Source organism: Marmota marmota, unplaced genomic scaffold, assembly GCF_001458135.2.
Source record: "Marmota marmota marmota unplaced genomic scaffold, marMar, whole genome shotgun sequence".
In the NCBI taxonomy this organism is placed as follows: domain Eukaryota; kingdom Metazoa; phylum Chordata; class Mammalia; order Rodentia; family Sciuridae; genus Marmota; species Marmota marmota.
In genome coordinates, this window is record NW_026000242.1 from 15,259,924 (window position 1) to 15,276,807 (window position 16,884).

Here is a 16,884-nt window from a genome sequence, read left to right on the forward strand (position 1 = left end):
TTTAGTCTCAACTTCATCAGCATTCCTTCTATGGTTTAGTGTAAGAAAACTACCAAAAGCAATGAGTTACTTGTAAATTTTATGTATACCTCTTCTCAATATATACAGTGAAAAATGAGTAAATTTGTACATAATTTATATAACCTACACAAATGAAAATTCTTGCTCTTCTTTCTCTCACTCTTTTGATTACATTGGAGCAATACTGGAATAGTCTTAATTTTCGATCTAACCATTTAATTTTGAAGGAGATGCTTGTTAGGGTAATAAATATTTAAGCAGCACAGATATGAATTTAGCTTACTGACATTTCTTAAGGGAGTCTGTTATAGTTTGGATCTAGAATGTTCCCTAAGGTCTCATGTATTCAGAAGTGGGGCTTTGGGAAAGTGATCATCAGATCATGAGTGCTTTATCCTTGTCAGTGAATTAATCTATTGATGGCTGAATGGACAACAGGGAGGTGGCATCTAGTTGGAGAAAGCAGGCATTGGGGATATACTTTGGAAAGGTTCCTTTCTTCTCCCTCTCTGCTTTCTCACTGGCATGAGACAAGGAGCTTTCCTCTACCATGTCCTTCTACCATGATGTTCTACCTTGCCTCAGGCCCAAAGAAATGGAGGTGGCTGACCATAAACTCAAACCTCTGAAACCATTTGTTAAAATAAATCTTTACACCTCGAAGTTGTTCTTGTCAGGTATTTTGGTCACAGTGATGAAAATATGACTAACACAGTCAAAAACTAGAATATCTTTCTGACTTTTATTATTAATTCTTTATGGTATGAATAAAAATTGTGAATTAGAAATAGTGATTTTGTTTTGCTCCTTAATAGTAAAGCTTCATTTAAAAAATAATGTATGATTTATTAAATAGTCAATGTGGTTAAGGGCTATACTGAAAAAGTCTTCTATCACCTCTAATTCTAGATTAGAAGCCTATCCAACTTTGGGAATGTATCTGTTTCTCTGCATATTAAGAGAACTTTATTTCAAGCAAACAAGAAAGTATGTAAAGACCATGGACTTCCACAACAGACTGGAGTTCAGTTCAATACTGGCTTTGTTACTACTTGATCTTAAGCCTTTAGTTCAGTCTTCTCATCTCTACTATAAGCATATTAATAAACTCTGCTATTTAGTGTCCTTGTTGGGATTAGAAATAATAAATTGGAACATAATTAGATAATCAATAATAAGAGACTACTTTTTATTTTAAATATTTTTTAAAGAGAGAGAGAGAGAGAGAGTACTTTTTAGTATTTATTTTTCAGTTTTCAGTGGACACAATACCTTTATTTTTTTATGTGGTGCTGAGGATCGAACCCAGGGCCCCGAGCATGCCAGGCAAGCGTGTTACCACTTGAGCCACATCCCCAGCCCTATTATAAATATTTTGATACCAAATCTCATTTTTTCACTCATACAACTTTATTAAATTTCTGCTGTATTCTAGTGTCAGTTTCATAGTAGAGTATAGAAAATGATTTTAAATAAATCCTTTGTTTTTTTTTATTTTAGGACTTTCAAATGCCTGGGAAAAAGGAAATAGAAAATATAAGGAAAGAAAGAGCTGCAGAAGTCATTCAGAGGGCCTGGAAAAAATTTCTTGTGAGTTTATTTAGCATCTTTATTGAGATTATAATTTATATGTCATAAAATTAACCTGTGTAAAGTGTAGAATTCAGTAGTTTTTTTAGTTTTTCAGGTTTTGTGTTTTACTCTTTACTTTAAAAGCAGACTTTAAATTTCAGAAAAACACAATTATTTTGTTAGTTTCACAAATATTAAGTTCCTCAATGGAACTAGCCACTTTGATAATGGCTGCTATCAGTAAAAGTATCACTAATAGGCTCATTTGACCTTCACCTCTAAATGTTTTTTTGACTAGGGAATCAGATTTGTGACATATTTACCCTTGAGGAGCCTGTAGTTTAATAATATATTGCATTTGGATTAAGGTGTTAGTTACTTATTGTACTCCTCCTTGGGCAGAGTTGGTCTCATAGTTGTGAGGAATATTCCAAGTTGGCTTACCTGATTGGGTGAGAGCTAAGAGCTAAAGTGACTTCACTTTTTTCTCTCTAATAGCAGCTATACTTGATCTTTCCTGGCAATTCTATGTGAAGTTTTTTGTGGCTCTGTTTCTAGCACGTAAAAACACCTTTGTATCAGTTAATCAAATGTTGTAAAATAGCTTCTATTGTTTACTTCTTTTGTTTCTAAAAAAGCCATAAAACTTAAACTGGGGCATAACTATGTTGACTTCCAACACTAAAACAGTAATTTTCTTTTAAAATATTTCTTTGTGTCTGTCAACAGACTCACAATCTAGGCTTAAGCTTTATCGTTTGCAACTTTTTTCTCCCACACCCAACTGGCCATGTGACTTTGAATAATTATGTAATCCTGTCACTGCTAGGCATTTCACAATACATTCTTGCCTTAAAGGGGCTACAGCAGAGAAACCAAGTATAAAAACAAATAAGTGTGTGTGGATTCATATTCTGAGCACACATTTTTTTAAATCTTCTATCCTTCCACAATCCCATTGATATGATGTATGTAGAAGGTTAATTCATAACAGACAGAAGGAATTTCATAAGCAGATTAGAAATATTATCTAACTTCTGAAAAACCCAAAATAGAAGGTAGCATGATGTTGGAGGAAGCTGGGTAGAAGCACTTGCCGAGATACACTTCAAGGGGGTTCCAGTGAAGGAACGGGTTTGTAATGGAAACCAAATAAGGATATGAATTTAGAGTCAGCAACTTAAATGATAGATTGGAGTAATATTGATATTTTCATGATAATCCATATAACATAGATATTACATGATATCCTGTGAACCTGGGATATCTTTTCATTTATTTCTTTCTTCTAAAATAGTTTTTGGCATACAAGTCTTTTACATCCTTGGTTAAATTTATTCCTAAGTATTTTTGGTAACTATTACAAGTGGTATTGTTTCTTAATTTGTTTTTTTGATAGTTTATTGCTAGTATTTAGACACTACTATTTTTGCGTGTTGATTTTTTTTGTATCCTGCAACATTAATAAATTCATTTATTCTAATGCTTTCTGATGGAATCTTTAGAGTTTTCTACATATAAAACCATATCAACTGCAAATAAAGACAATTTAACTTTGTGTATTTCCAATTTGGATTTTTATTTTTTATATTTTTTTATCCCTTTTTTATCTTTTTTTTATTAGTTGTTCAAAACATTACAAAGCTCTGGACATATCATATTTCATACATTTGATTCAAACGGATTATGAACTCCCATTTTTACCCCATATACATATTACAGATTCACATCGGTTACACATCCACTTTTTTACATACTGCCATACTAGTGTATGTTGTATTCTGCTGCCTTTCCTATCTTCTACTAACCCCCTTCTCCTCCCCTCCCCTCCACTCCCATCTTCTCTCTCTAACCCATCTACTGTAATTCATTTCTCTCTCTTGTTGTTTCAAGCTTTTTATATCCTATGTAAAGACTATTTTAAACAAAATATATTTGTAACTAATTTTGTTTAATCCTAAATAATTTTGTCTTTCAACTAGTATGTTTAGATCATTAACATTTATTATAATTACTGTACTACTTGGCTACCACCTTGCTGTTTATTTTTCCTGTCTGATGTGTTCTTCCTATGTTCCCCTCCTAATTTTGCCTTTCTTTTTATTAAACATTTTTGATATCCCATTATGTTCTTCTGTATCAACTTTTTAATTGTTTTGGTTGATTAAAAATGTCTATCACTTGTTTGCTGTTTCTTCTATTGAGAGGTGAATGACAGTCTTTTCCACTGAATCTGGATTATTTTAGTGACTTGCTTTATTGCTAAAACCAATAAAAGAGAACACAATGTTCTGGGACCTCTGAGTGGACCTCTTGAGTCTATTTCATAAAAGCATTGCAGTGTTAATGTCTCTGTCCTGAGTCTTATGACCATGTAAGATAAACAACTGACCAGAAACTGCCATGCTTGAAGGGAAGCCCAAGCTTTCTCAGAGAAAGGCTGGCTACAGAGATGAATGATTGGCCATTACCAGCTGTATCAACTATTTCAGCTCAGTTATCAGATAAGTGAAAAAACGTCTTTGATATTCCATCTTTAGCAAATTAAGTTGGCAAAGAACCAAGAGAAGTAACATGACAGCTAGAATTGTGGTCACCGACCTACCGCCCCAGTTGAGTCATCCCAGTCATTTCCAGGTGTTTCAGTCATCATAGCTGAAGTCTGTTCCTGTGGAAGTCAGAAAAGACTGTCCTACTGATAGAAGGAACTCACCTCAATATTATAAAGGCTGTAAATGGCAACTCCAAAGCTAATATTATACTGAATGGAGAAAATCCGAAAGCAGTTCCTCTAAAATTAGGAACAAGACAAAGATGTCCATTATTATTACTTCTATTCAATATAGTTTTCAAAACTCTAGCTAGAGAAATCAGTGAAAAGAAGGTAATTAAGGGATAAAAATAGTCTGACAACTTATTTTCCCTTTTGCTGATGATATGATCCTATATCTAGAAGAGCCAAAAAACTCTACCAGAAGACTTCTAGAGCTGATAAATGATTTCAGCAAAGCAGCAGGATATAAGATCAATACTTATCAACCCAGATGATAAGTCAACGCAGATGCCTGTCAGTGGATGAATGGATCAAGAAAATGTAGTATATGTACCCAATGGAGTTTTATTCAACCATGAAGAAGGATTAAATTGGGCTGGGGTTATAGCTCAGTGTTAGAGCACTTGTCTAGCATGTGTGAGGCACTGGGTCCATCCTCAGCACCACATATAAGTAAATAAAATAAAGGCCCATCAACAAGTAAAATTATATATAAAAATGTACATGCATGGAATTGTGGCCTTAGCTGGTAAATGGGTGGAAATGGAGAACATAATGCTAAGTGAAATTGGTCAAAAAGTCAAAGGTTGAATGTTTTCTCTCATGTGGAAGTAAGAGAAAAATAAGGGAAAGAAGGGGGAATCAGATACCATAAAGATATAGGGAAGATCAGTAGAGTAGAAGATCAAGAGGGAGGGAAGGAACAGGAATTGAAGTCAAATTCCATGCATGTATGATTTTGTCAAAATGAACCCAACCACTATGTATAACTATAATGCTCTTAAAAAAAAAAAAGAGTCCTGGTACTATGCCCTACCAGTATAACCCATAACCATGGCCCATATTGTGAGTATAATTAAACGATGGTTGTTTAACACCACCACTAGTTTGCTATACCTTAATAGATCTTTAGAATACTTACATATTCTTTTAGTGTGTTTCCCTACTATTTGCCCTTGATTAATTAGTGTTTGCCATAAATTAGTACTTTCCAGTTAATATAAAAATCTCAACAAGTTATGCCCTTCCCCTTTGTTCTGTTGTTATATAATTCACTTATATTTTGGTTTGAAACATTAGGAACACATTTTTATTCTTGTTTTAAGTAGTGCTTATTTTTATTTTGCTAAAGTATATATATCATAAAATTTACAATTTTAGCCATTTTAGGCATATAAAATGTATTGATGGTGTTGTACACCCATCCTCACCATCCATTTTCAGTACTTTTTTACCATCCCAAACAGAACTTCTTACACCCTTAAATAATACTGTCTTACTAACACTGTCTTACTCTCCAGACCTGCCTGGGTAACCTCTTTTCTACTTTGTCTTTATTAATTTCCTATTTTGGGTACCTCATATAAGTAAGTTTGGGGTTTTATGTGTTTGGTTTTGTTTTGTTTATCCATTCGTCTGTTAATGGCCATTTGGGCTGTTTCTAGTTTTGAGCTACTGTGAATGATGCTGCTATGAAAATTCATATTCAAGTATCTGTTTGAGCACTTTTTTTTGATTGCTCAAGGAAATTTTATTTGTAAGAGCCAAAAAGTACAAAGGAGGAAAATGTTGTCAATGTGATGAAATCCATTTAGTTATAAATTCTGTTTCTTCATATTTAAGACAAAAATTTTAGTAAAATATTTTTACTGTAGTAATGATGAAGTATTGGTTTTATTGATTCATTTCAAGGCTGATCTTCTCAATAAACCTTTTTTTTTTTTTCATTTCAAAGAACACCCTGTTAGTTGCTATATTGTTTCCAAAGTTACAATGATATCAAGGTACAATTATATGGATTTTTAAAATTAATTTCTTTTATTTATATATGACAGTGTAATGCATTATAATTCATATTACACATATAGAGCACAAATTTTCATATCTCCGGTTTTATACAAAGTATATTCATACCAATTCGTGTCTTCATACATGTACTTTGGATAATGATGTCCATCACATTCCACCATCATTTCTAACCCCATGCCCCCTCCTACCCCTCTGCCCTATCTTTTTTTAAAAATCCTTTTGGGTATATATCTAAAATTCAAATTGCTGTGTCAAATTATAATACTATGTTAAACTTTGTGAGGGAACCACCAAACTGCTTTCCATAGTTGCTGTACTATTTTACATTTCTCTCAGTAATGTACAAAGTTTCTAATTTCTGTACATCTGCTGTAACCAGCACAGTTAAACTAGCAGTTTTTGGCTAGGGGCAATGGGAGATTGGAAGAAATAAGACTCATGAACTCAGATTGTGAAATAAATAGCTGGGATTGGGTAGAACGCTGCTCTCTGATGGAGAAGCAGGTCTGAAGAATTACACCAGCAATCTTTATTATATATGTCTCATTAATCAGATTAAAGACTATGTAAGCATTATTCTTTGTATTCATGAAAGTTACAGAGTTAGCAACATAATGCAGCTTATTCCTCAGTTACATTCTACAGTTGCAATGTGCAATGTTAGGAGCTTATATAGCTCTTAAGAAAGTCCATTATTAAAAGTTACTATTATATGGGCAGGTTCAGCAGCAGGGAGCTGGTGAAACATTGTGGTTGTCTTAGAGAGGGAATTTCTTCATTCCAAGGAGCTGAGTGCCTGAGAGCAAGGCTGAGGCTAATCAGACTCTAGCACAGAGCCTCCCCATGGAGAGCATCCTGCATCTTTGCACAGAAACTTTCCCAGGTACCAAGCATGCCACTGCCATGAAGTCATCAGGGACACCAGTCTCAGACACTAGTCTCCCAATCACTGTCACCGCTCTCCACATGCATCCTTGCCAATACTTTTTATTTTCTGTTTATTATTCTGTTTTATTTTTATAATAGTCATTTTAGTTGATGTTAAGTAGAATCTCAGTGTTGTATTAAAAATCTTTATTTATTTTTATGTGTTGTGCTAAGAATTTGAACCTAGTGCCTCACACATATGATGCAAGTACTCCACTACTGAGCCACAGCCTCCCAGTGTGGTTTTGATTTGCCTTTCCTGATGCTGAGTGATGCCGAGTATTTTTCATGTGTTTATTGGCCATTTGTAACTTCTAAGTAAAGTCAACATTAAAATGATTAAATTTTATAATTTAATTCATAACATGAAGCAAACCTCACATAAGCCAAAACATATTCACCCCCTTCCCAAAAGAAACTTTATCCATCTTTGGATCATTTTTCTTCCTGTTTTTGCTGAGCATACTCTTCCTATGGTATCTTATAAATTTAATACTAGATGTAAGGTTAAAGACATTAATTTCTTATTACTGCTGCAAAAATTGTCACAAACCTAGTGCTTTAAAAAACAAAGCTCTCCTAAATCTCAGGAAATAATGCCAAAAATTAAAAAATGGAATGATATCAAATTAAAAAGCTTCTGCACAGCAAAGCAAACATGTGAAGGGAGAACCTAAAGAATGGGAGAAAATCATTGCTACCTATTCTTCTGACAGAGGATTAATAGAACTCAAACTTTACACCAACCATCCCCCCAATTAACAAACAAGGAAATGAATTAAACAGACACTTCTCAAAAGAAGAAATATACACGGCCAACAAATATATGAAAAAATGTTTAGCATCCTTAGCAATTAGGAAATGCAAATCAAAACTACACTGAGATTTCATCGTACTCCAGTCAGAATGGCAGTCATCAAAAATATAAACACTAATAAATGCTGGAGAGGATGTGCAGAAAAGGAATACTTTTACACTGCTGGTGGGATTGTAAATTAATACAACCACTATAGAAATCAGTATGGAGGTTCCTCAAAAGACTAGGCATGGAACCACCATATGACCAGCTATATATTCCAGTCTCAATATTTATCCTGAAGAATTAAAAGTCAGCACACTATAATGATATATGCATACCCATGTTTATAGTCACACAATTCACAATACCTAGGTGTTCATAGATAGATGAATGGAAAAAGAAAATGTTTCCTATATATGTACAATGGAGTTTTATTCAGCCACAAAGAAAAATGAAATTGTCATTTGCATGAAGATGGATGGAACTAGAGACCATTATGTTGAGTGAAATAAGTCAAATTCAGAAGTTCAAGGGTCATATGTTTTATATGTGGAGGCTAGAGAGGAAAAAGAGGAAAAAGGAAAAGAAAGGTGGGGACGAATCTCATGAAAATCCAAGGGATAGCAGTAGAGGAAAAGGGACCAAGGGATGGGAGGTGGCAAGGGAGGGAAGAAGTGATATTGGCCAAATTATATTGTTATATTGTATACATGTACAAATATGTAATAACAAATCCCATCATTATCTCAACTACATTGCACCAATAAAAAAGTGGGAAAATTTTTTCTTACATTTCTGGAGGTAAAAAGTCTGAACATTTTAACTGGGCTAAAATCAATATGTCATGAAGACTGTCTGCTTTCTGGAGGCTCTAAGGAAGAAATAGTTTTCTTGCCTTTTACAGCTTCTAATGGTTCTTACATCTTAGCACATGTTCCTCCTCCATCTTCAAATCCAGCAATGACTTTGTCAATTTTTTTTTCACATCACTCTGACACTGACTCTTCTTCCTCCCTGCTTTCACTTACACAGACCCTTATGATTAAGGTCTGCCTATCAGTCTAATCTTCCCACATTACAGTCATCTTCAGGTTTTTTTAATAGACAGGGTCTCACTTAGTTGCTGAGCCTGGCCTTGAACTTGTGATCCTCCTGTCTCAACCTCTCTAGCCTCTGAGATTACAGGCATGTGCCACCATGCCAGGTGCTAATGCAATATTAATTGCTCCTTTTCATATAACTTACTTTCAGAATCCTGGGATTAGGATTGAGCATCTTTGGGGTGAGCATTATTCTGATAACTATACCATCATTAGCATACCTTACATTCAGTTGAAAGGATATTGGCAAGAGAGAAAAGAAAGAAAAAAAATTGGTTAATATTTATATATAAATATAAAAAGGAAATGCTGATAAATACTAGTTTCTGAAAGTGATTACGATATTTTTAACTTTATTCTTCTGCTCACCACTCCATATTTCCTTTTCTTTTTAAAAAATATTTAATTTTTAGTTGTAGTTGGACACAATACCTTTATTTTATTTATTTATTTTTATGTGGTGCTGAGGATCGAACACAGGGCCTCGCATATGCTGAGTGAGCACTCTACCACTGAGCCAAAACCCCAGCCCCCATATTTCCTTTTCTTTAGGAAGTGCCTCAGCTGGTTGTGGCTCCTTATCTGGAAATTGATCCAAACCTTTATTTCTGAAGGCAGTAGGTCATTAGCAATTCTACTTATATTAAGTTATGCATTAGTAGATAGCTATAATATAGTAATCTACATATTTATAAGATACTAGTCAGATTTTGAGCCATAATTAAATTTTCTTGTTTACCCATTTTGGCATTTTACTTGGTGGAGCTATGTATTCTTTTCAGAAAGAATACTAATTGTTTGGACATGGGCTTCTCCATTGTCCATAAACAATTGCAATAGGGCTTCATACTGTTATGTTGATACTATGTATTACTTCACTTTGAATTTATTTTATGTAACTTAACATAAACAAATAGGGGAGGCAGGGAGTTTACCAAGAATTGCTAAGGGGCTTTCAGGTGGACAAGATATGAGGGGAGGATTACCCAAGAAACAGTTTTCCAAGATAGAAGAATTACATGGGGTTGATTGAGTAAAATTTGCACAAATAGGAAAAGCAGATGGTTTTGTAAATCAGGGGAATTACTTTGGGAGTAAGGGGGATTCTGTAGTGTTAATAACTTAATGTTTACTGGGCTCTTTCCTGTGCCAGGAACTATTCTAGGTGCTTTACAATATTAATACATTTATTCATCATCATTGCTTTGTGAAATAATCACTTTCATTCCCATTGTATACATGAAGAAACTGAGCACAGTAGATGTTAAGCAGCTTGTCCTGGGTCCTTGTCTTAGTAAGTATAAGAGTTGAATACAGATAATATTATGCTGTATTCAGTTTTCTTAACCAGTCAACTACATTTTGTTTTTCTCTTAGATTACTCTGAAGAGTAAACAGAGGTGACTAACCAAAGTTTTGGCTATTTTATTTACAGCCCATGGTGATGCAATTGTAAATTTAAGGGTAAAACTCTTTATGAGAATAATGCCAACATTAAGTGGCTTATCAAAGCTAACCCTGAGTGGATAATATTTCCAAAAATCCAACTAAAGTTCATAAAATCTGTATTTATAGTTTTTATTTTTGCCCTAATTAGGCAAACAGCAAATTACAAAATCTTATGTTTGAACCTTTAGAATGTTGCTGTATTTCAACACTTTAAAAGTCTGATTAATTTAAGAAGACAAGGAGAACCACATCAGATAGTAAAATATATTAATCCTAAAGAGGTAAGGACATTATTTATTTATTATAACACCTTATCTTTTTCCTTAAAATATATGAATACTTTATCAATTCAGTATGTGCATACTTGTTTTATTAAACCCTTTTATTGAAATATTATGTACATGCAGAAACTTCATAAAGTATATAGTTAAATGAATCATCTCCCAGATCAATGTTTTCATACTCCAAATTGCCTCCTTCAGATGCCCTGAAAATTACTGCCAATGCTTCCTTCTAAAAAGTGAGCACTAATCTAACATCACACTTTAGTTTCCCATTTGAACTACATATGAATAGAATTTCATAGTACGCTTTGGGGTATGCATTTATTCATTCAACGTTGTTTCAATATGAAAAGAATTATGAAGATGATGACAGTGATAGTTGTACAACATTATGAATGTATTTAATATCACACTTAAAATGGGTAAGATGGTAAATTTTATGTGTACATAATAAAGTTAGGAGAGGCAGAATTAGTAAAAATTTGACTTTTTACAATGCCACTTTTATAATAAATCAAGAGGTAGTTTATGTATTTATTTGTTCCTGAGTTTTCTACTCTGTTCCATTGGTCTATTTTTCTACTCTGGTCTTAACTACAATAGCTTTATAACAAGTCTATTCTATGATAGAGTTCTCCAATATTATAATTCTTCTTTGAGAAGACTCCTCCAGGTTATTCTTAGATGTCTTATATTTTCATGTAAACTTTTTAATTTCTTAATCTCCAGCCTCCTACTCTAGTCTATTAGTGGAGTAACAATGATGAAATAGGGACTCTAAGAGCAACTGTCAGAATCAACCTTATCAGAACTCTGAAATCTAAATTTAAATATTTATTTTTTAGTTGTAGTTGGACACAGTACCTTTATTTTATTTATTTATTTTTATGTGGTGCTGAGGATTGAATTAGATTTCAGAACTCTGAAATCAAATAATTTAAAAACTTAAAAGGGGGCCTTTTCTAATGAAAGTAAAGGTCACCAAATCTTGTTAAGAAAGCATTCCAGGCTGAGCAGTGGCACATGTCTGTAATCCCAGATACTTGGGAGGCTGAGGCAGAAGGAGCACAAGTTTGGGGACAGCCTTCACAACTTAAGAAGCACCCTGTCTCAAAAACAAAAAGTAAAAAAAAAAAAAAAAAGCACTGGGGATGTAGCTCAGAGGTAAAGGGTAAAGAACCCCTGGATTCAATCCTCAGTACTAAAAACAAAACAAACATTGAGGTGTTTTTTGCTTACCCATCTAAGGTCCCCATTCTCCAACTTGGCAGCAGCCAGGAAAACAAAAGGCCCAAATTTCTGGGGTGGCTTACGAGAACCAGGATTCAAAATACAGAGATGGTTCACAAAAACTGTAGTTGTGATATATTATCTACCTGGCAGTTCCCAAGGGACCTGCAAGAGTCTTGCCTTTGTTTCAGCATTTTCACACAGTCCCAGATCCAGTATTTAGTCATATACTACCTGCAACTAAGGGATACCAGACAAAGCAAGAACAGGAAGACTCAAAAGTTAGTGAGGAGTAGGCAAAGGAAAATGATACATAGAGATGTCTGATAAAATAGAGAATATTAATAAAGAGAAAAACTAGTGGTTGCCAAGGCCTGTAAACAAGGAAGAATGAGGAAACAACTGATTAATGGATATAGGGTTTCCTTTTGGAGTGAAGAAAATATTCTGCAAGTCAATAGTGGCTATACAACATTATGAAACAACTAAATGTCACTAATGGTACATTTATGTTATATTTTACCACAGTAAAGGCTGTTAAACACCTATTGAGATTTTTAATTGGTATTGTATTGAATATTTAGATCAATTCGAGGAAAACTGACATCATGACAATATTGAGAGCTTTAATCCATGAACTTTTATGGGAAATGTGAGATGGGCTGCTCAAATCTGTCTTCACAGATGGATTTACTACTCGGTTTGGGGTATTATAGACAGCAGACAGCTTCCTGCTGGCTGTGACCATCTTCAGTTTCTCCATTTTCTGCAGAGAACTGCTTTCATGTTAAGTCAACTGTTTCCAGGGCAACCCACATCCAGGGACCAAGCAGAGTGTGGTAGGTGGGCAGAAGGGTATTAAAGGTCTTTGTGATGTGGACAAAATTCATTTTAGAGCTCCCTGCATGATTGGCCCAGGTTTTGTGGGGCTTGCATTGCAGTTCAAATTCTTCCTTTGTCCAGTTCATCTTTCTTCTCCTTATTTCATAGATTGTTTGTTGACCCACAGTAAACCTGTGACACCCAAACTTCATATCAGCACTTTCTTCTGGAAAATCCATTTGGCCACATTATTTACTTTTTATGTATTTTTTTATCAATAATGTTTTATAGTTTTCTGTATAGAGGTTTTACACATCTTTTATTAGACTTATACCTTATTCTTTGCTCCTATAAATGGTGATTACAAAATTTTTAATTAATATATAGAAAGATAATCAATTCTTATATATTAGCTTTGTTTCCAGTAATTCTATAATCCTCATTTATTAATTGTAATAATTGGAACATGAATTATTTTGGAGTTTCTATAGAAAAAATATCATGTTCAGATATTTTCCCCTTTCTTAACATTATGCATCACTTATTTTTCTTTCTGCATTGAGTAGAACCTTAAATAATGATTGATAGAAATGATGACCTTTGTCTCATTTTCAGTATTTTATCATTAAATAGGAATTGTGCTACTGAGTTGTTTTGTAGAAACCTTTTATGTGATTAAGAAAGTTTCCTTCTTTGTTAAGCTACAATCATTTTTTTTTAATCCAAGAATGATTAAGTTTTCAGAGACATTTTTCTGCTTTAATTGATGTATTATTTTTCTTCTGTTTCTTTTGTTAAGTTTCCTAGAATACACACATTTTGGTCATGTCTTTTTAAGTATCCCCAAATATATAGAGTTGGCTAATATTTTGTTGAAATTTTTACATGTATGTTCATGTAGAACATGTAATTTACTTTTTTGTACTTTTTTTGTCAAGATTTTTGTGTCAAACTTAGCTGGCCTCCGAATATTCTCTCTGATACGCATATGCTAACTCACAATAAGTGGGAGGTGAGGATGGGAGTTCACTGGGATAGACAAAGGGGAATGAAGGGAAGGGAAGGTGAATGGGAATAGAGAAAAGACAGTAGAATGAATTGGACATAACTTTCCTATGTTCATATATGAATACAGGAATGGTATAACTCCACATTTTAACTTGTACAGCCACAAGTATGGGAACTTACACTCCTATGTACGATGTCAAAATACATTCTACTGTCATGTATAATTAAAAAGACCAAATAAAAAAAATTTAAAAACAAACAAACAAACAAACAAACCTTAGCTGGCCTCCTAAAACAGATAGGAAAATGTGCCTTCTCTACTTATTTTCTAGCTTTAGTTTTTACATTAAATATTATTTTTTTCTTAAAGGAGGATAAGTACTTACCAGTGAAGCCATCTGTTCCAGAAGTTTTCTTTGTGAGATTTTAAATTATAAATCCAATATATAGTTAAAGGTGTATTCTTATTTTGTATTTATTCTTCTGCTAGCTTTGATAGGTTGTATTCTTCTATGAAGTTGTCCATTTAATCTAAATTTTCAAATTTATTAAGGTTGAAGTTAAAATTGCTCATAATATTCTCTTATGATCTTTCTAATATTTTAGAATCTATAATAGTTTTTTAAATTTTTATTCCTGATAATTTGTCTTTTCTTTTTTGACCAATTTCACTTTTATTAGTCTTTTCAAAGAACCAAATTTCAGCTTTATTTTTCCTGTCTATTGTTCATGCCTTTCTGACATGTTTTCTAGTTCATCATGTCCTGCTGTTTCTTATTTCCTTCTTTATAATTTCTTTGAATTATATTAACTGTTACTTTTCTAACTTTTTTGAACTGAATGCTGAACTTATAATTTCCCACTGTATTTTGTAGTTGAGCCCATAAATTTTAACTTAAGCATGCTTTTAGCTGCAGCTTACATACTTTAAAATTTCTACTTGAATTTCTAAAGTTATTTAGAATTGTACTTTTTTTTTTTCTCTTGGTACTAGAGGCACTTAACCACGAAGCCACATCCCCAGCCTTCTTTATTTTTCAGTTTGAGACAGGATCTCGCTAAGTGCTTACGGCCTTGCTAAGTTGCTGAAACCAGCTTTGAACTTGAGATCCTCCTGCCTTAGCTCGCAAGCCTCTAGGATTGCAAGCATGCACTATCACACCCAGCTAGAATTGTACTTTTAAAATTGAGGAATTACCAAGTTATCTCTTTATTACTAATATTTATCTTAATTGCATTGTGACTTCAATCTTTTCATGTCTATTTTTGTAAATTTTTATCTAGACGTAATGTATTCTTTAGTCGGGCATAATGTATTGATGTGAATTAAGTCAATTTTTCAATTACGTTGATGAAATTATCTGTGTGGTAATTTAGGTAGGTAAGGCACACTGGAGGAGTTGGATGATCATTGGGGGCATGCCCTGGAAGAGTTGATCTTCCCTCTAGCCTCTTCCTCCAGCCCCCTGTCTCTGCTTCTTGGCTGTCATGAATGGAGTGCTCTTCTCTTTGCCTTTTCTCCATCATATTCTGCCTATTCTTGAGCCAAAAGAAATAGAGTTAACCCACCATGGACTGAACCTCTGATACCAGGAGCCAAAATAAACCTTTCCTTCTCCAAATCGTTGTTGTTAGGTATTTTGGACACAATGATGAAAACCTGACTAACATACCTGATAACATATACGGTTGAGCATCTTTTCATATGCTTACTGTATATCACTATTGGTAAGATATCTTTATAGATATCTTTTTGCCCATTTTTAAATCAAGTTTTTCATTTTCTCATTTTGGAGTTTTTAGAGTTCTTCACATGTTTTCAATACCAGTCCTTTATTAGATATATATTTTGAAAATATTTTTTTCCCTAGTCTATGGCTCATCTTTTCATACTATTTGTAATCTTCACAGAGTAGAACTTAATTTTAAATTTTACTAAGGTTCATCTATAATATTTTCTTCCACATGTCATAACTTTGGTGTTGTATCTTAAAAAAAAATTGTCACCCAACCCAATTCATTTAGATTTCTTCTTAATATTTTATAAGATTTGTATCATATTCCTTTTTTCCTCCAGTTGCATTACCACCACTTCTTAAAATTAAATTATTGATTTATTCTAATTTGTTATACATGATGGCTGAATGCAATTCATTTCATATTACATATATAGAGCACAATTTCTCAAGTCACTGATTGTACACAAAGTATTTTCACACCATTTGAGTTTTCATACATGTATTAGGGTAATGATGTCTAACTCATTCCACCATCATTCCTACCCCTTTGCCCCCTCCTTTCCCCTCCCTCTCCTTTGCCCTATCTAAATTTTCTCCATTCCTCCCATATCTCCCCCACAAGGCCATTATGAATCAGCATCCTCATATCAAAGAAAACATTCAGCCTTTGTTTTGGGGGGATTGGCTTGCTTCACTTAGCATTATAGTCTCCAGTTTCATCCATTTACCTGCAAATGCCATGATTTTATTCTCTTCAATGCTGGGTAATGTTCTATTTGTGTATATATACCAAAGTTTTCCTATCCATTCATCTACTGAAGGGCATCTAGGTTGGTGCCATAATTTAGCTATTGTGAATTGCACCACCATTTATTGAAGACATATTTTCTCCGTTGAATTACTTTTTCTTGTTTTTCAACAATCAGTTGACTATACTTATTCAGGTCTATTTCTGGGCTTTCTCTTCTGCTCCATTCATGTATTTGTTTATCTTCTCACCAGTATCACATTGTCTTGATTGCTTTTGCTTAATAGCAAGTCTTGTGATATTGGGTAGTGTCAGTTCTCTAACTTTGTTATCTTTTACTATTGCTGTGACTGTCCTCCTGCCCCAGCCTCCCAAGTAACTGTTTGTTTGTTTCCTAGCTTCTTTTTTAAAAATATTTTTTTTAGTTGTTGATGGACCTTTATTTTTAAAAAATTTATTTGCATGTGGTGCTGAGAATCGAACCCAGTGCCTCATGCATGCTAGTCAAGCGCTCTACCACTGAGCCACAATCCCAGCCCCTTTTTCTAGCTTTTTAAGGTGGAACATTAGATTATTGATTTCAGATCTTTCTTGTTTTCAACA

The 16,884-nt window shown here is 33.7% G+C and overlaps 1 protein-coding gene across 1 annotated transcript in view; it reads left to right on the forward strand.

The window, feature by feature from the left end:
• Positions 1–1,526: 1,526 nt before the first annotated feature.
• CUNH11orf65 (chromosome unknown C11orf65 homolog) overlaps positions 1,527–16,884 on the forward strand; it is a 30,651-nt gene continuing 15,293 nt past the window's right edge. The window contains exons 1-2 of the mRNA XM_015489680.2: positions 1,527–1,611; positions 10,639–10,731. Coding sequence (XP_015345166.1) covers positions 1,531–1,611; positions 10,639–10,731 — 174 coding nt within the window. The 5' untranslated portion in view covers positions 1,527–1,530. The remainder of the gene's footprint in view (positions 1,612–10,638; positions 10,732–16,884) is intronic.